The following is a 20,691-nucleotide window of genomic DNA, read 5'->3' on the forward strand; positions in this document are numbered from 1 at the left end:
CTGCTACTCCAGGCCCAGCCATGGTGAGAGGCATCGGGGGAGGGAGGTGATGTGGCTTGGCTTCTCTGACGAGAAAAACAGTCACCAGAGCCATGACTTACTACCAGTGCAGCATGAAGAGCTCCAGAGAGAACCCTCAGGACCTCTTCTCCTAGCTGTCCAAGTCCCGTAAGAGGAGCAGGGAGGGTGGGGAGGACCCTCAGGCCACCCCAGACTCCAAGAGTAGCAGAGCTGAGCACCCCACCCACAGCATTGTGCACACAAGGCACTAAAATGACAGACTTTTTGATTCATGAAATGTTATGCAAGTTTTTGTTTTCACATTCGCCGTGTTTTGGAATGAGTTTCAGTATTTTTGGTAAGAATTTTTATAAATGTCTTACCTGTTATTTAACTCTTGAGTGTCTGTGTGTGGTAACTGCCAGGTAACTGCCAAAATTGTCACGCCCGTCGGAAGAAGTGGACCAAGGTGCAGCGTGGTGAGCGTACATTTTCCTTTATTTTTTAAATGTCGCCAACAAAACAATAAACAACAAAAACGAACGTGAAGCTCCGTAAGGCTATACATGCATTAACGAAGACAACTACCCACAACTACCAAAAGGAAAAAAGGCTGCCTAAATATGATTCCCAATCAGAGACAACGATAGACAGCTGTCCCTGATTGAGAACCATACCCGGTCAAAACATAGAAACAAACAACATAGAATGCCCACCCCAAATCACACCCTGACCTAACCAAATAGAGAAATAAAACGGCTCTCTTGTAACGGCTTTCGTTGGTGGAAGGAGACGAGGATCAAAATGCAGCGTGGTACGTATCCATAATTTAGTTTAATCGAGAATGAATACAAAATACAAAAAGAACAAGAGAATAAATGAAAACCGACACAGTCCCGTATGGTGCAAACACTGAAACGGAAAATAACTACCCACCCCGATAGTGGGAAAACAGGCTACCTATGTATGATTCTCAATCAGAGACAACGACTGACACCTGCCTCTGATTGAGAACCATACTAGGCCAAACACATAGAAATATAACATACAGAACAAAACATAGAAAAACAACATAGAATGCCCACCCCAACTCACGCCCTGACCAAACTAAAATAAAGACATAAAAAAGGAACTAAGGTCAGAACGTGACAAAAATAAAGGAAACATCAACATAAAGCATCTTCATAGGGCTTTGGGCTACCACGAGGCACCAGAACATCTTCAATGTTCCTTGGCATTGATTCTATAAGTGTCTGAAACTCTATTGGCGGTATGCAATACCCTTCTTCCACGAGAAATTCCATAACTTGGTGTTTTGTTGATGGTGGTGGAAACTGCTCTCTCAGGCACCGCTCCAGAATCTCTCCAATAACTGTTCAATTGGGTTGAGATCTGGTGACTATGACACACACACACACACACACACACACACACACACACACACACACACACACACACACACACACACACACACACACACACACACACACACACACACACACACACACACACACACACACACACACACACACACACACACACACACACACACGTTAAACCCCTGCTTCTTTGAGACCCCTCTTTCAAAGTCACTGAGATCTATTCTTCCAACCATTGTAGCCAAAATAATGGGCAACTGGGCTTTTTTATACATGACCCTAAGCATGATGGGATGTTAACTGTTTAATCAATCAATCAAATGTATTTATAAAGCCCTTTTTACATCAGCAGCTGTCACAAAGTGCTTGTACAGAAACCCAGCCTAAAACCCCAGAGAGCAAGCAATACAGACGTAGAAGCACACTGGCTAGCAAAATCTCCCTAGAAAGGTAGGAACCTACGAAGAAACCTAGAGAGGAACCAGGCTCTGAGGGGTGGCCAGAATACTTAACGCCAGACTGTTCTTCAAGATGTTCAAACACTCATAGATGACCAGCAGAGTCAAATAATAATAACCTCAGTGGTTATAGAGGGTGCAACAGGTCACCGCCTCAGGAGTAACTTTCAGTTGACTTAATTCATTCAGGATGAAAGACCCTCTCTAACCTCTTACGCTCTGTCTTACGTATGTATGGACCCTACATCATGGGTCAGAGGTCAACCGTGACCACAGAGCTACCAGTGTCACATCCAGGAAAAGACTCAGGCCGCATAGCATTTACATAGCTCACCAGAGTCAGCCATAGGGCGGACAACACCAGACATGCAATCAAACACTGTTTTAACTTTACCCCATTTGGTTATGTGTGTGTGTGTGTGTGTGTGTGTGTGTGTGTGTGTGTGTGTGTGTGTGTGTGTGTGTGTGTGTGTGTGTGTGTGTGTGTGTGTGTGTGTGTGTGTGTGTGTGTGTGTATGCGTGTGTGTATGCGTGTGTGTGCGTGCGTGTGCGTGCGAGCAAGTGAGTGAGAGCGCGAAAGAGTGAGAGAGAAAAAGAACGAGAGAAAGAGAGCAGCACGACCTGATAGTGCTCGGTCGTTCTCTTCAATAAAGCACAATCTATACATGCACATGTTCTATGTTCTCTCTGGGGTGGTACATTCCAAAAGCCCCCCCCCCCCCCCCCCCACATTAAGCTTAAGTCATATATTAACAAACTGAACAGCCCTTTACCTTTTGAAACCACTGTCAACCCAAGAATCCTGTATGATCTTCCTCTTGTTAATTAAGCATCAACAGGTTTGATGTTATCTTATTAATAAGTTAGCTTGTCATTTGAGTATATTTATCATGTTGACAAATATATATGTTTGACAACACAATTCTGCGTCAGTGGACATATGAGTGACAGCAAGAATAACCCTGGCGGGTAAAGGTTGGATCTATTGAAGACGCTGGCATCATTTTCCCTTCATAGTCCAATTGTTATTAAAGGCCCAGTAGGCTCTGGTCACCGTTCACTTTTACAACCACCGCAAAGCTCCGTCCCCCTCGCCCAATTTGGAGAGCCTAAAAATAAGGAGAAGTGTCACAACTGTTACGGCGCCCCAGGGCCAATCGTTGACCCCCTTCTCTTATGTTACCCAATGGTGTTGCGTCTCGCTATCTTCGTCTGATTAGAGAATGCCCATCCTGCAGTTGTATATGGTCATGACCGGGGCATTCCAGGGAGTCCAGGGGCCTGACGCGAGCTTCAGGGGTGCCGAGCTTTTTAAAAACCTGTCCTGCCTAGAGCTTCATTTAGCTACTCAAGTGTAACGGACATCACCAAGCAGGCTGCCGCCGCCGACTTCGTAGGGCTACTAGCGGTCCTGTCCACAGACAACGCCTTCATCTTTCTACAGTCTATTCTTCTTCCGTGCCAAGGTGTCTATTAGGATGCAGCTACCACTTCTTTCACTATTCTGATAAATTTAAAGCCAGGAGATCGTCCACGTTGGAAACGATAAACGGATTATTTAATTAATCATCCCACTGACAGACTGCTTGGTTTGACAAGCTCCACTCCCATCACAAGTACAAACGAAAATCTCGCTTACTCTTTCTTTCATATTTTTCCTAGTTTTATAACTTTTTTCACGGCAAGCTTGGCACTGGCCCGAAATAAACATTTTTTAAAATTTCTTTCCACGCTCCCTTGCGTGCCGTAACGTTCACACACTGGCCCCACTGATTGTGGTATAAAAAAGGGCCCGGAAACCCACAACATGATGAGCAATAATACGTACTACGAGCAGCAGCAGCCGCCGCAGTACTACCAGAGTACTAACAACGGGGACGACGAGGAAGAGATGCCGGCTACGGAGAAGGACCTCGCTGAGGATGCGCCCTGGAAGAAAATCCAACAGAACACCTTCACCAGGTGGTGCAACGAGCACCTCAAGTGCCTCAACAAGCGGATCAACGACCTACAGAAAGACCTGACCGACGGGCTCAAGCTCATCGGTCTTCTGGAGGTTTTGAGCCAGAAGAAAATGTACAGAAAGTACCACGCCAGACCTAACTTCAGACAAATGAAACTGGAAAATGTGTCCGTTGCGCTGGAATTCTTGGAGAGAGAACACATAAAGCTGGTATCGATAGGTAAGTGGTGTTTGTATTTAGGACCGATATAGCGCAATGGTTGGGTTTCTCGGGAAACATGTTGAAAGTTGATGCTTTGTCTACTCTGTCTGGGCTAGCCACTTTTGAGGATGCCGTTACTGGTTAGAGGGCGTATTTGAGTCAGGGGAACGAGTCTGAGATTGATTTCTCCTTATGAAATGAATGAAACACATTTTGATCTTATAGAAAAGTAATGCGCAATGCAGCCTTTTATTTATTAGAGTAAAACGTATTCCTAGTTGTGTTGTTGATTGTTCCATATTTATATTGTTCAGAGTTGTGTTTTCACTGTATACACTTCTCCATAACTGTTGTTGCATGCGTTATAAACAGTGCATAACTGAAATGCACTGTACTTTTTGACGCAAATTACGCACGTCGTCGATATGTACTTCTGTGCGTAAGAGGGACCAGACAACGGCGCGGTGTGTTCAGGATGCGCCAATCAAGAAATGTCCCTTTTCTGACTGCCCGATAAAGACTGCTTTCAGCTGGATCCGGGAAACAGAGAGATTCTGGATTCGGTGCATGCCTTTGGATCCCTGTGTGTTATTACTGTGTAACTCATGCATGGTCCCATTAGAAACGATACTGCCAATTGAGAGTCATTACAATCTCTGGTTTAACCAACTTGGCTGCTGTCATTTGTTGTTCATGAAATGAAATACTGAATGAGTCATTTCGAGCGTTCTCATCGAATGGATAGTCTCCAATTTGGATTAGGCAATGGCTTTATAGTTGCTTCTGAATGATGTAGTGATTTGGCATCTCTATCTCATGTGTTCAAATATGTGGACTAAAGATGAATCAGTAACAAGTAGTCTACAAAGCATTTGTATATATCTGGCTATATGTATATACACTGAGTGTACAAAACAGTAGGAACACCTGCTCTTTCCATGACATAGACTGACCAGGTGAAAGCTATGATCCCTTATTGATGTCACCTGTTAAATCCACTTCAATAAGTGTATACGAAGTGGAGGAGGCAGGTTAAATAAGGATTTTTAAGCCTTGAGACAATTGAGACATGGATTGTGTATGTGTGCCATTCAAAGTGTGAATGGGCAGAGACAAAATATTTAAGTGCCTTTGAACAGGGTATGGTAGTAGTTGCCAGGCACATCAGTTTTAGTGTGTCAAGAACTGCATCGCTGCTGGGATTTTCACGCTCAACAGTTTCTCGTGTGTATCAAAAATGGTCCACCACCCAAAGGACATCCAGTCAATTTGACACAACTGTGGGAAGCATTGGAGTCAACATGGGTCAGCATCCCTGTGGAATGCTTTCAACACCTTGTAGAGTTCATCCCCCTCCTTTTGCCCTCAGAACAGCCTGATTTTGTCTGGGCATGGACTCTACAAGGTGTCGAAAGCATTCCACAGGGATGCTGACCCATGTTGACTCCAATGCTTCCCACAGTTGGCTGGATGTCCTTTGGGTGGTGGACCATTCTTGATACACACGAGAAGCTGTTGAGCATGAAATACCCAGCAGTGTGTTACTACCATACCCCATTCAAAAGACACATAAATATTTTGTCTTGCCCATTCACCCTCTGAATGGCACACACCCAATCCATGTCTCAATTGTTTCAAGACTTAAAAATCCTTCTTTAAACTGTGTCCTCCCATTCATCTACACTTATTAAAGTGGATTTAACAGGTGACATGAAAAAGGGATCATAGCTTTCTCCTGGATTCATCTGGTCAGTCTATGTCATGGAAAGAGCAGGTGTTCTTAATGTTTTGTAATGTAATGTTTTAGAATCAGTGCTCCAGGATGTAGGATTTGTTCTTGGAGAACTAATAACAACATCAGAGAGACTTGGGCTCAGCTTGATGTCCCTAACTGGATCTAATATGTATTATGATGATTTTTTTGTATTTTTTTTGTATTTTATTAGAATCCCCATTACCTGTTGCAAAAGCAGCAGCTACTCTTCCTGGGGTCCACACAAAACATGAAACATGACATAATACAGAACATCAATAGACAAGAACAGTTCAAGGACAGAACTACATACATAAAAGGCACACGTAGCCTACATATCAATGCATACAAACAAACTATCTAGGTCAAATAGGGGAGAGGCGTTGTGCCGCGAGGTGTTGCTTTATCTGTTTTTTGAAACCAGGTTTGCTGTTTATTTGAGCAATATGAGATAGAAGGAAGTTCCATGCAATAAGGGCACTATATAATACTGTACGCTTTCTTGAATCCGTTCTGGATTTGGGGACTATGAAAAGACCCCTGGTGGCATATGATGATGATGATGATGCAGCAGCCAGCAGGACAGACAGTAGTCTATTGTTAAGACTGGCCCTGTAGAGGGCTCCTCTGTTGCTGAACATTATAACAGTGATTTATGAATGCACCTTGTGCTTAGAGAATATGTGGTTCTAAGGAAAAACATATTTTTTTACCTTTATTTAACTAGGCAAGTCAGTTAAGAACAAATTCTTATTTTCAATGACTGCCTAGGAACAGTGGGTTAACTGCCTTGTTCATGGGCAGAACGACAGATTTTTACCTTGTCGGCTCGGGGATTCGATCTAGCAACCTTTCGGTTACTAGTCCAACGCTCTAACCACTAGGCTACCTGCCGCCCCAAAATGATCCTTGCCTGAGCGTTCTGCCTTAAAACTAATCAATGCTATAATATTTATTCTCAGAATCTAAAACAGGTTCGTGAGAAAAGGCGGCACACCAAAGCATCCTTGCTGTCAACATCTGTTGTGCTGATGTGTTGTGGCTGTGTTGGCCAACTCTTGATAAGAGCATGGCAACAGCCATTCATTCTGCCTACCAACAGCCAAACAGCCTGCAAACAGGTTGGGCAAGAGGATGGGATGGCATGGGGTTGGCACACACACAGCAGTTGTTTCAGCAGTGCCTTAGGTGTGTTTGTGTTAGATCTGTCCTTGTGTCAACTGCTTGAAGGTGTAAAGACCACCAAAGACTATGAAATACCTGTCACGTTCCTGACCTGTTTTCTGTTGTTTTGTATGTGTGTGATGGTCAGGGCGTGAGTTTTGGGTGGGCAGTCTATGTTTGCTGTTTCTATGTTGGTTTTGGGTTGCCTGGTATGGCTCTTAATTAGAGGCAGGTGTTTTGCGTTTTCCTCTAATTGAGAGTCATATTAAGGTAGGTTGTTCTCACTGTTTGTTTGTGGGTGATTGTCTCCTGTGTCAGTGTCTGTATGTTACGCCACACGGGACTGTTCCGGTTTTTGTTAGTTCGTTCGTTTTATGTAGTCTGTTTTCCTGGTTCATGCGTTCTTCACGTTGTATGTAAGTTCGTGTCCAGGTCTGTCTACATTCGTTTATTTGTTTTGTAATTATTCAAGTGTTTGTCGTGTTTTTCCGTTTTGTCTATTAAATCAATATGTATTCACAACCCGCTGCATTTTGGTCAAATCACTACTCCTCCTCTTCGTATGAAGGGGAGGAGGAACACCGTTACAGAATCACCCACCAAACCCAGATCAAGCAGCGGGTTAATGGACAGCAACGACAGCGCACGAAGCAGGATTTATGGTCTTGGGAGCAAGTATTCAACGGAGAAGGACCCTGGGCTAAGGTGGGAGAGAATCGCCGCTCTCGGGAGGAGAAGGAGGCAGCCACAGCCCAGGAGCGCTGGTATGAGGAGGCAGCGCGGCGACGCGGTTGGGAGCCCGAGAGTCAGACCCCAAAATTTCTTGGGGGGGGGCACACGAGGAGTGTGGCAAAGCCGGGTAGGATACCTGAGCCAACTCCCCGTGCTTACCGTGGAGTGAGAGAGCGTCGTACTGGTCAGACACCGTGTTATGCGGTAAAGCGCACGGTGTCCCCAGTACGCGTGCTTAGCCCAGTGCGGGCTATTCCACCTTGCCGCACTGGGAGGGCTAGGTTGGGCATCGAGCCAGATGTCATGAAGCCGGCCCAACGTATCTGGTCTCCAGTACGTCTCCTCGGGCCGGCATACATGGCACCAGCCTTACGAATGGTGTCCCCGGTTCGCCAGCATAGCCCAGTGCGGGCTATTCCACCTCGCCGCACTGGCAGGGCTACGGGCACCATTCAACCTGGTAAGGTTGGGCAGGCTCGGTGCTCAAGAGCACGTGTCCTCCTTCACGGTCCGGTATACCCGGTGCCACCTCCAAGTACCAGTCCACCGGTGGCAGCCCCCCGCACCAGGCTGTCTCTCCGGGTTCTCTCTCCAGCTGCTCCCACCTGTCCAGCGCTGTCAGAGCTTTCCTCCTCTCCAGCGCAGCCAGTGCCTATACCACGCACCAGGCCTACTGTGCGCCTCAGCAGGGCAGAGTCGGCCGTCTGCCCAACGCCTTCTGCACTGCCTGTCTGCCCAGCGCCTTCTGCACTGCCTGTCTGCCCAGCGCCGTCTGAGCCATCTGTCTGCCCAGCGCCGTCTGAGCCATCTGTCTGCCCAGCGCCGTCGGAGCCATCTGTCTGCCCAGCGCCGTCTGAGCCCGTCTGCTCAGCGGCGCCTGAACTGCCCGTCTGCCCAGCGGCGCCTGAACTGCCCGTCTGCCCAGCGGCACCTGAACTGCCCGTCTGCCCAGCGGCGCCTGAACTGCCCGTCTGCCCAACGGCGCCTGAACTGCCCGTCTGCCATGAGCCTGCAAAGCTGCCCGTCTGCCATGAGCCTGCAAAGCCGCCCGTCTGCCAAGAGCCTACAGAGCCTTCCGCCAGACCGGATCAGCCAGAGCCTTCCGCCAGACCGGATCAGCCAGAGCCTTCCGCCAGACCGGATCAGCCAGAGCCTTCCGCCAGACCGGATCAGCCAGAGCCTTCCGCCAGACCGGATCAGCCAGAGCCTTCCGCCAGACCGGATCAGCCAGAGCCGTCCAGCCAGGACCAGCCTGAGCCGTCCAGCCAGGACCAGCCTGAGCCGTCCAGCCAGGACCTGCCAGAGCCGTCCAGCCAGGACCTGCCAGAGCCGTCCAGCCAGGACCTGCCAGAGCCGTCCAGCCAGGACCTGCCAGAGTCCCTCAGCCAGGACCTGCCAGAGTCCCTCAGCCAGGACCTGCCAGAGTCCCTCAGCCAGGACCTGCCAGAGTCCCTCAGCCAGGACCTGCCAGAGTCCCTCAGCCAGGACCTGCCAGAGTTCCTCAGCCCGGAGCTGCCGTCCCTCAGCCCGGTGCTGCCCCTTATCCCGGTGCTGCCCCTTATCCCGGTGCTGCCCCTTATCCCGGTGCTGGCCCTTATCCCGGTGCTGCCCCTTCATTTAGGTGGTTTTAGTTGGAGGGTGGTCATTGGGAGGGGGATACAGAAGCGGGGAGTGACTATGGTGGTGTGGGGACAGCGTCCGGAGCCTGAGCCACCACCGTGGTCAGATGCCCACCCAGACCCTCCCCTGGACTTTGTGCTGGTGCGCCCGGCGTTCTCACCTTGAGGGGGGGGTTCTGTCACGTTCCTGACCTGTTTTCTGTTGTTTTGTATGTGTGTGATGGTCAGGGCGTGAGTTTTGGGTGGGCAGTCTATGTTTGCTGTTTCTATGTTGGTTTTGGGTTGCCTGGTATGGCTCTTAATTAGAGGCAGGTGTTTTGCGTTTTCCTCTAATTGAGAGTCATATTAAGGTAGGTTGTTCTCACTGTTTGTTTGTGGGTGATTGTCTCCTGTGTCAGTGTCTGTATGTTACGCCACACGGGACTGTTCCGGTTTTTGTTAGTTCGTTCGTTTTATGTAGTCTGTTTTCCTGGTTCATGCGTTCTTCACGTTGTATGTAAGTTCGTGTCCAGGTCTGTCTACATTCGTTTATTTGTTTTGTAATTATTCAAGTGTTTGTCGTGTTTTTCCGTTTTGTCTATTAAATCAATATGTATTCACAACCCGCTGCATTTTGGTCAAATCACTACTCCTCCTCTTCGTATGAAGGGGAGGAGGAACACCGTTACAATACCTGAAGATTGACAAGTCAGATCCCAGCTACTGGATCATTCAATATGATTAGAGGTTCTGTGGTACACTGTAAAAAAAATCCTGTTGATTATACCATCATTTACTGGCAGCCAGTTACCAGTTGTAAATTACTGTAAAAAAAGGTATGATATGTACCTTTTTTACAGTATGATTTTTTTTTTTAACCCTAACTCACAGTCAACTATATGCCAGTAAACTACTGTAAAAAAATGTGAAAAGCCATCAGTGGTACAGATGTTCCCACATCAGTTCAGTTCCCACTCTAGCCTTTGTTGTTTTCTTCATTTTACACTTTGTTTCCTTTCTGTCACATACAGTGCCTTCAGAAAGTATTCACACCCCTTGACTTTTTAAACATTTAGTTATGTTACAAAATGGGATTCAAATTGATTTAATTATCCTTTTTTTTGTCAAGGATCCACACAAGATATATTACTGTTACAATTTTCATGAATTATAAACTATCAAAATAAAGAAAGTGGCACACTCCATGTGTAATCTCCCAGCAATTTAATGGGTATTTACCAATGTTTCGGTGTCACTGTGCCTTCCTCAGGGTCATGAATAAAATAAAAAATCAATTTTTTCTTCCTCTTTGACCAAACTCTATGATATTTTATTTTATTTATGAAAAATAAAACAGTAATATATCTTTATTAGATACGTATTCATCCCCCTAAGTCAATAAATGTTAGAATCACCTTTAGCAGCGACTACAGCTGTGACTGTTTTTGCGTAAGTCTCTAAGAGCGTAGCATACCTGGATTGTACAATATTTGCCCATTATTCTCAAAAACATTATTCAAGCTCTGTCAAGTTGGTTGTTGATCATTGCTAGACAGCCATTTTCAAGTCTTGCCATAGATTTTCAAGGCGATTTAAGTCAGAACTATAACTAGGCCACTCAGGAACATTCAATGTCATCTTGGTAAGAAACTCCAGTGTATATTTGGCCTTATATTTTAGGTTATTTTCCAGTTGAAAGGTGACTTTGTCTCCCACTGTCTGTTGGAAAGCAGACTGAGCCAGGTTTTCCTCTCAGATTTTGCCTGTGCTTAGTTCTATTCCAATGCTTTTTATCCTCAAAAACTCCCTAGTCTTTGCTGATGACAAGCAGACCCATAACATGATGCAGCCACCACCATGCTTGAAGAGTGGTACTCAGTTATGTGTTGTGTAGGATTTGCCCCAAACATAATGCTTTGTATTCAGTACAAAAAGTAAATTTCTTTGCCAAATCTTTTGCATTATTACTTTAGCGCCTTATTGCAAACAGGATGCAATAAGGAATATCTGTAATATGTAAAGGCTTTCTTCTTTTCACTCTGTCATTTATGTTAGTATTGTGGAGTAACTACAATGTTGTTGATCCATCCTCAGGACAAACTGAAATTGGGTCAGCTTTGAGGGGTTATCAGGTCCAATATCTGTTAGGGCTACCCAGGATGCAGTGTGATAAAGGGGGAAATGGGTCAACAAGCAGACAGAGTCATTGGGAAGGGGCCGGACCAGGGTGGCTGAGTGACATTGGTGATAAGAGTGATCCTTCCAGAAGGGCACCTGCCATGGCTCTCTCTCTCTCTCAGTGGGGGGTGGAGGGGAGTGTTGGGTAACAGAAGAGCTGGAGGGAGAACACACACACTCACACACTCATTCACTCTGTCTTACTCCTTCACACACACACATGATACACACACACTCATGGATGCCAGCAGGCAGGTAATTAAGACTAGAGGGTGTGTGACTTGGAGATTTGGAAGTCAGTGTGTGTCACGGAGTGTGTGACTTGGAGAGTTGAAGTTCAGTAAGTACGGGAAGGGTTACTGCCACAGGAATTTCAGACTGATATCCCCCTCCCCCCTGGTTCTGGTGGTTTGGCCTTCCGGTTCTCTGGTTGTCTGGTAGTCTGGTAGTCTGGAGGGGCAGTGAGGGGCCAGCCTGGCCCAGGTCAGCTTCACTCATTTGGGGAAGGGGGCAGCTGATTGATGGGCAGACAGCTGAGCTCTGGGGCTCTGGGCTTCCTCCACTAACAGGCGCCTAAAATAGACCCACATACAGCCCCAGAGTGGCACGGGGAGAGGGGGCGGGGGAGAGGACTGTGAAAGAAGGGTTAGTTAAAAGAGAGGAGGCAGGGAAGTGGGGAGAATGAGAGGGGTTAGGAGAGAGGGGGTCGGGAGAGAGGAGAGGGAAATTACGAGGGTATGAAGGGGCGAGGAAAATATGACTGAGACCTCTGGCGCTGAGGGGGGTTTTAGGTGGGGGTGCTGAAGAGTTGGGTATCCCTTTTCCCGGCACTAAGACACAGTAGTATATGACATTATGACTCAAACAGACCATCCGTTATGACATTATGACTCAAACAGACCATCCGTTATGACATTATGACTCAAACAGACCATCCGTTATGACATTATGACTCAAACAGACCATCCGTTATGACATTATGACTCAAACAGACCATCCGTTATGACATTATGACTCAAACAGACCATCCGTTATGACATTATGACTCAAACAGACCATCCGTTATGACATTATGACTCAAACAGACCATCCGTTATGACATTATGACTCAAACAGACCATCCGTTATGACATTATGACTCAAACAGACCATCCGTTATGACATTATGACTCAAACAGACTATCCGTTATGACATTATGACATTAGATGGACCTCAGCTTACTCACGAAGTTAGAACTTACTCTGCTCTTTGATGAATGAGTACATCTCTCTCTCTCTCTCTCTCTCTCTCTCTCTCTCTCTCTCTCTCTCTCTCTCTCTCTCTCTCTCTCTCTCTCTCTCTCTCTCTCTCTCTCTCTCTCTCTCTCTCTCTCTCTCTCTCTCTCTCTCTCTCTCTCTCTCTCTCGTTCTCTCTCTCTCTCTCTCTGTCTCTTTCTCCATCCCCTCTCTCTGACTCAGTCCTGATGAGAGAAACAGAGAAGTTGAGCGGGGCCCTCTGATTGGTTGGTCGTTTTATTTGCCTGCGGTATGATTGACCCCATTGTGGGTTCACATCATAGTTGTGAATTTAACAGGGGGGAAAGTTGCGGTATCTCCAGTAGTAGCTGTGTGGATGTGTGTATGTGTTTCCTGTATCACTATCCAAGGCTAAATGCTGTGGTTCTGTAATGGGTCTCTGACATGACTGTGTTATGTGGTGGGGAGCAATGACAGAGAGAGAAAAGGGGAAGAGAGCAGTATGGAGCGAGAGCTAGGGAGAGAGCAGTATGGAGCGAGAGCGAGGGAGAGAGCAGTATGGAGAGAGAGAGAGAAAGGGTGGTGGTGGTGACCAGTTCTTACGTTGATGCTCTCACTCCTTCAGCAAGTCTCTGGTGTGTGTGATAAAAATGTAACCTTACCCCCAATGTTACCCCAACACTCTGAGAGGTTCCAAGTTACCTACTGGTCTCCTGGTGTTAGACAGTGTTGAGGCTCTGTGGTAGTAGACCCTATGGGGTAGTAGAAGTATTAACTGATGCAGATCCTTGCAGATCCTTCCCTGCTATCTTACTTTACAGGAGCTGAGGGAAGTGAGTGAGACCACTCTCTCTCTTTCCTCATCTTTTTTGTCTCTCCTCTCTCTCTTCGTCTCTGTCTCTTCATCTCAACCGCTCTCTCTCTCTTTCTCTCTCTCTTTCTCCCTCTCTCTCCTTCTCCCTCTCTCCATTACCTTCTCTCTCTCTCGCTCTCTCACTCTCTTCCTCTCTCCCTGTCTTCCTCACCCTCTCTCTCTCCCTACAACAGTATCTCTAATTGTTAGCATGTGTCAGAGGCAGTCAGCTCAGAAGAATGTCCGAGCTTGTCCAGAACCCCCCCCCCCCCCCCAATCACCCCCTCCCCTACATCCCACACAACCTACCTCTCTAGCAGCCACCAAGGATAAGCAACTCTGGCTAGCCAAGAGAGGAGAATAACTCTGATTGCACCACCACCTCCACCAGCCCCACCACCACCTCCCCCCAAAACACCTCACCCCCTGTTAATATCTTTTATAAAGGAAGTCCTCTATGTTGGATTTATATGGTTTCTCCTCCCATAGACTTCCAGCCATTTCTCTCGTGTCGTGTACAGTATTTAGATACAGAGGACTTAGGAAAAGGTCCAGCTTTTCAACAGCCAGTTGAATATGTCGCCTCATTGTTAGAGGGCCATGTGTTTAGTGTTGCAGTCTGGGTAGAGGGAATTGAATGGGCTATATGTAAGATCTATTAATGGGGTGGAAGCACATCAAATCAAATGACAATATCAGTCTCACACTGAGAACCCCTGAACTGATATTGGTGTAACAATCAATTTGCTGTGTTATATAGTATTCTGGCTAAAACAACACATATTTCCATGTATCTACAGTAATCCAGCTGTGAATATTGCATTGATGTACTGTCTATTTCCACTGGTTATCAGAGGAGGCTGAGGCTGTATTCCGTCTTTGGATTCAATGAACCTGAGCAGAAGTGCAGGTATATGAGATTATAAAACGGATGTGTCTAATAATGCTCATTGGCTAAAACCGCAGTCCAGCTGGTGTCTATTCCACAAGTCACCACCGGCTAAATCTATAACGTTGAAATGCCTATTTACTCTGTTCCAAGTGACTGCGCAATCCACTGTCTCATCATCTCAGCCAGGCAATTTATATACTAGATCTTCCCTGTAAAAAGCATCTAGAAATGATCTCCCATTTCTTTTAGACTAGCAATTGGTTTTCAACAGCGGAGATTAGTAATAACCTTGCTGTCTGTCTCTCCGACATTTGCATCATATTGAAATTCATTCTCCATCTGTCCTATGGTAATGAACGTGTCGGGAGTTGGGACGAGACAGGCGGACTGGCATACACACAAAGAAATGTCTATAGAAAAACTCTAAATGCAGCTAGTTTGCTGTCATTCCAGCTTCAGTTTCTTCTGAACAGTGGGCTGGCAATACGAGAGAGCAAATGTTCTACGCCAGGCGAAATCGTACATCATTAGCTCATTTTTATGGATGTATAAAAAAACAATCATTCGAAAACAGCTTAAACAAACTCAAATGCAGCTACTTCGCCGTTGTCCTGGTTGCACTGTTTGACGTGACTGTGTTAGCCAAAGTTGGCTAGCTAGCAAGCAAGGGATAACCTTTCTAGAACCTCAACCCCGGATCCGGGATCACCCCCCACCCCCCACACACTGATTAGCATAGATAGCATAGCTTCAGAAGTAGATAGTAGCATCTAAATATCATTAAATCACAAGTCCAAGACACCAGATGAAAGATACAGATCTTGTGAATAAAGCCACCATTTCAGATTTTTAAAATGTTTTACAGGGAAGACAAAATATGTAAATCTATTAGCTAAACACGTTAGCAAAATACACCACTATTCTAACTCCATCAGTTTCTTACTCCTTCAGGTGCTATCACCAATTCGGCTCAACTAAGATATTGATATCCACTAACCAAGAAAAAACCTCTTCAGATGACAGTCTGATAACATATTCATGGTATAGGATAGTTTTTGTTAGAAAAAAGTGCATATTTCAGGTAGAAATCACAGTTTACAATTGCACCGACCATCGCAAATCGACTAGAATTACTAGATAGAGCAACGTGTATGACCAATTTACTCATCATAAAACATTTCATAAGAATAGACAAAGCATAGCAATGGAAAGACCCAGATCTTGTGATTCCAGACAATATTTCAGATTTTCTAAGCGTTTTACAGCGAAAACACAATAAATCGATAAGTTAGCATACTACATGTGAAAACGTTACCAGAGCATCGATTCCAGCCAAAGAGCGCTATAACGTAATCACCGCCAAAAGATATTAATTTTTTCACTAACCTTCTCAGAATTCTTCCGATGACACTCCTGTAACATCATTTTACAACATACATATACAGTTTGTTCGAAAAGGTGCATATTTAGCCATACAAAACCGTGGTTACACAATAAAAATACTAGGAAATCAAGCCTCAATATGTCTGACGTCATCTATCAGAGTGATCTAGTTTAATTAAAAGCTAATCATATACTTGACTAAAAAATACAGGGTTGACAGGAATCGAAAGACAAATTAGTTCTTAATGCAACCGCTGATTTACATTTTTAAAATTATCCTTACTTTTCAATACAGGGTTGGCCAAGTGAAGCTATACCAAACAAAATGGCGATGTATGCGTTTAAAATATTTCGACAGAAACACGGTTTATCATATTAAATATTGCTTACTTTGAGCTGATCTTCCATCATATTCTTGGGCAATGTATCCTTTCTATGTTATAAACGTCTTTTGGTCGATAGATGTCCTCTGTCCTTCGAAATGTCCACTAACAACGACCGAGACCGCGAAACGTTCCCAAAGCTAGAAAGTGCACGACAAATAAATTCCTCAGAATCGCACTAAACGGATATAAATTGCTATAAAACGGTTAAAATTAACTACATTCTGATGTTTTTAACAACTATAACGACTGAAAACATGACCGGAGAAATATAGCTGGTTAGAAAACGATTTGGAACGAGTCAGGTCCGATGGCCTTCACGCTTGAGGCGCACGTTGAGAAAGGGCGGTCTCTGTACATTTTGGTCATTTATAATGGCTGTGAACGTCCCATCGATTTCATTGAAAACGTGATGACGTACAGACACCCAGAGGAAGACGTAGGCAGTGTCGGTTTCTTCATAGCATTCACTGTGGCCTTATAAACAGACCCCAGATCAGAGGTAAAAATTTCTGAAATCTGAACCCTGTCATGAAAAGTGCTGTAAAAATTGTTCTGTACCACTCAGAGACAAAATTTCAACTCCTATAGAAACTATAGACTGTTTTCTATCCAATAATAACAATAATATGCATATTGTACGATCAAGAATTTAGCACGAGGCAGTTTAATTTGGAGACCCAAATATGCTAATGCGGAACAGCACCCCCTATAGTTGCAAGAAGATAAGAAGGTTACCAGCTATCATGGCAAGGGAACATTTTGAACGACGGACTGGGTCGCGTCCATAGATTTAGGACAAAAAGACTTAACGATTGGGCAACGTCTCTAGCAACCGGACCGATAGAACGAACGACCAGCCGGCTTGGGTATCAACCCTAGATTTGTGTCTGGACTATATCTCGTGGAGGGTGAAATACAGTAGTGTGAATGAATTAATCTTTTTTTATTTTTTTATTAAAATATGCCAATCATTATTTGAATATGTTGGAATCTCATTGTATAAAAGTGATAATGCCCTCGAAGCCGTTGTTGTTAGGTTCGAGAAGAAGGCCTAACAACACCCGTGCCAAAATCCTTCAAACACCAGCTTCTCGGGCATTATCACTTAAAAGTAGAATTCATCCATTGTCTCCTCTTCATTCTCAGTGGCACAGATGGTCAGTTTGCCTGCTCTCTCTCTCTCTCTCTCTCTCTCTCTCTCTCTCTCTCTCTCTCTCTCTCTCTCTCTCTCTCTCTCTCTCTCTCTCTCTCTCTCTCTCTCTCTCTCTCTCTCTCTCTCTCTCTCTCTCTCTCTCTCTCTCTCTCTCTCTCTCTCTCTCTCTCTCTCTCTCTCTCTCTTTCTCTTTCTCTCTCTCTCTCTCTCTCTTTCACCATCTCTCCTCTCTCCATCTCAGTGGTCTGCGTGAGTCGTGAAGCGTGAGGAGGAGCATAGTGAGAGGAAGAAGTCCGTCCACAAGTAAAATGTTCCGAACGGCACTGCTCGTAAAAGCTTTAGCACGGCACCACAGCCAGGGTCAAACAAGGCCCACAGAGCAGTTTCCACTGGCGAGAGAGAGATTAAGAGTGGAGTGAAAGATAAAGTAGAGGGGAGACACAGAGAGATGGACAGGAAGAGAAGAGTGGAAACAAGGAAGAGTGAAGAGATGGTCAGGGAGCGAGACTGGTTAAACACAATGTGTTATTCCAGAGATGACGTTTCTAACAGACAGACCTACCAGACAGTAGATGTTCCTTTGAGTCCAGCCAAGAGAGCCAAAATCACAAGGTTGGTTGGGATTAGATATTTTGAACCCGTGTCATTGCATGTTTATTATGACTAGCCACAAAGCTTTTTCACTGATGACGAGCGGGATTAATCCAAGGGGTCCTGATGATGGTGATGTTAAATGTCAGGCAGTGACACAGCCACCTGCTTCCTGTGAGGATGTTTGGGTATATGAGTTTCCAGTACATCACTTTGTTTGTTACTCTGTCCACACAGACTTGGCACCATAAACATAGATAACGGTCAGTGTCCATAGCAACAAAACGTTTCCAAACCACATTTCCACAATTTCAATGTTTAAGACAGCTGTGATGACCTAATCGTTGCGAGTGGAAACAGGTTATCAGGATTAACCCATCTGGACCGCAGGATTACACAGTGGGGGATATAATATGGAGGGAAGAATAACGGATGAGAAAGAGAGAGAGGGGGGGAGAGAATTCTGGAGTTGAGAATGGAGTACGGCTTGGGTTTGGATCCCCCTAACATCTAGTGCTGTGGTGCCTGGCAAAGGTAGATTATCTAAATGTGTGTGTGTGTTTGTGTATGCTTGTGTGTGTTTGTGTATGCTTGTGTGTGTTTGTCTGTGCTTGTGTGTGTGTGGGGGGTTTGTGTTTGTGTGTGTCTGTGTGTGTCTGCGTAGACTGAGTCACTCACATCTGGAGTGTCAGAACAGAGAGCAGTAGCTTCTATTAACTGACTGGTCAAAGTGAGAGAGACAGAAAAACAGAGAGGTAGAGTTCCATTGAAAGGTTACATTGTGCCCTGTTTCAGTGACGTCACCATTAAGGTCCCCTGTCAATGTCTGTCATGCTGTTAAAATAGACCAGCATTACACACAGTATAATGTATCCTAGTGTATGTGGAGTGCCCTCCATGCTAAATAAACAACTTGTTGTTGTCTACACTTCTTAGAACCCTGAGAAATCGCCAAGTGGATTTTGGGGCAGTTGGTGTCAGGCACAACTGCTGTTAGCAGCCCAACAATCTGACCCCTTAATCCATTTCACTCAAGTCTGCTCCCTACAGGGTTGCTAGGTCTGACCCTGACTCTACTTCCCTCTGCTCCCCAAGGTGTTGCCTGATCTAAGCCCTTATTCATCTTCACTCTCCTCCTGGTCCCTATGGAGTTGCCAGATTGGACATTTTCTTTATCCAGGCGCAGGCCTCTCTCCTCACCTCCCATAGAACAGGGTAGGTTCCATTGGGGGTGCTGTGAGGTCAGAGCAGGGGAAAGAACAAGATGGAGGGGGAAAATGACTGATAACATGTTTAGGATATTTCCCAGCCTCGACTCAAATTGGGGATTTTAAGGAATCTGGCACCCCGCCGAAGGCGCAGATGACAGGTCAAGGCAAGGGAAGGCTTGGGGAAGGGAGTGAGGGTGAGGCGAGGCAAGAGGAGTGATAGCAGGGTGTGAGGGAGGGCCCAGCTGTATAGTGCCCAGATGTTTGGCCCTCAGCATGGGGAAAAAATGAATAATTAACCCTTTGAAAACTCCCTCTGCCATTCATGAACTACTTCCTTAATGGGTCACAAGGCCACTGCCACTCCACACACCCCTTTACCTGGGACAGATCAGAAGTGAGAATGAAGAGAACAGCTTGAGTCTTTCTCCCTTATCATACCAGGGATGAATGTGTGCCTGAGTGATACTGAGACATTACACACACACTGGGGAGTTCAAATGATGTAGTTCTAACACCCACATCCTTTATCAATTAGATGTAGTTCCTTTTGAAGCAGCTCAAACAGCTGGCTGTTCATTCTATGGGCTAAGATAGAGTTTCTACCTGTCACTCATGTTTGCCTGTCTCATGCTGTGGGCCCTGGGATGTGTTCTTTGGTGATGTTTTTTCATGAATGATTGTTCTGTGTCTTCTAAGATATGCTTGTGAATGGAGTTTAAGGCGCGCTCTGTCATTCACAACATGCTTCATATGGTGAGTTTAAAGGCTTATGAAAATGTCAGAGGAATTTACGCATACACACACACACACATACATGCACACACACGCACGCACATACTTACACACATACTGTGTGCAAGCATGCATGGATACAAGCACACACAACATATACACTCAAACACATACACACTCTCTCTCTCTCTCTCACACACACACACACACATGCACGTATGCACTCACATACACTGAGTGTACAAAACATTAAGAACACCTGCTCTTTCCATGACATATACTGACCAGTTGATTCCAGGTGAAAGCTATGATCCCTTATTGTGTCACTTGGATTTTTAAGCCTTGAGACATGGATTGGGTATGTATGCCATTCAGAGGGTGAATGGGCAAGACACAATATTTAAGTGTCTTTGAACTAGGTATGTAGTAGGTTCCAGGCAAACTGGTTTGAGTGTGTCAAGAACGGCAATGCTGCTGGGTATTTCATGCTCAACAGTTTCCTGTGTGTATCAAGAATGGTGTTCCACACAACGACACCCAGAAAACTTGACACAACTGTGGAATGCATTGGTGTCAACATGGGCCAGCCTCCCTGTGGAACGCTTTCGACACCTTGTAGAGTCCATGCCCCGACTAATTGAGGATGTTTTGTGCTGCAAAATGGGGTGCAGCTCAATATTAGGAAAGTTTACCTAATGTTTTGTGCACTCAGTGTAAGCACGCACGCACGCACACACACACACACACACACACACACACACACACACACACACACACACACACACACACACACACACACACACACACACACACACACACACACACAC

The 20,691-nt window shown here is 45.5% G+C and overlaps 1 protein-coding gene across 17 annotated transcripts in view; it reads left to right on the plus strand.

The window, feature by feature from the left end:
- Positions 1-3,108: 3,108 nt before the first annotated feature.
- flncb (filamin C, gamma b (actin binding protein 280)) overlaps positions 3,109-20,691 on the plus strand; it is a 93,534-nt gene continuing 75,951 nt past the window's right edge. For 15 of the 17 annotated variants that reach the window (XM_071332777.1, XM_071332789.1, XM_071332780.1 and 12 more), the window contains exon 1: positions 3,110-4,020. In XM_071332777.1, coding sequence (XP_071188878.1) covers positions 3,645-4,020 — 376 coding nt within the window. In that variant the 5' untranslated portion in view covers positions 3,110-3,644. Of the gene's footprint in view, positions 4,021-20,691 lie in introns of all 17 variants that reach the window. The other 2 variants (XM_071332779.1, XM_071332778.1) reach the window with 1 other exon arrangement.

The sequence above is a fragment of the Salvelinus alpinus genome, chromosome 11 (assembly GCF_045679555.1).
Source record: "Salvelinus alpinus chromosome 11, SLU_Salpinus.1, whole genome shotgun sequence".
In the NCBI taxonomy this organism is placed as follows: Eukaryota; Metazoa; Chordata; class Actinopteri; order Salmoniformes; family Salmonidae; genus Salvelinus; species Salvelinus alpinus.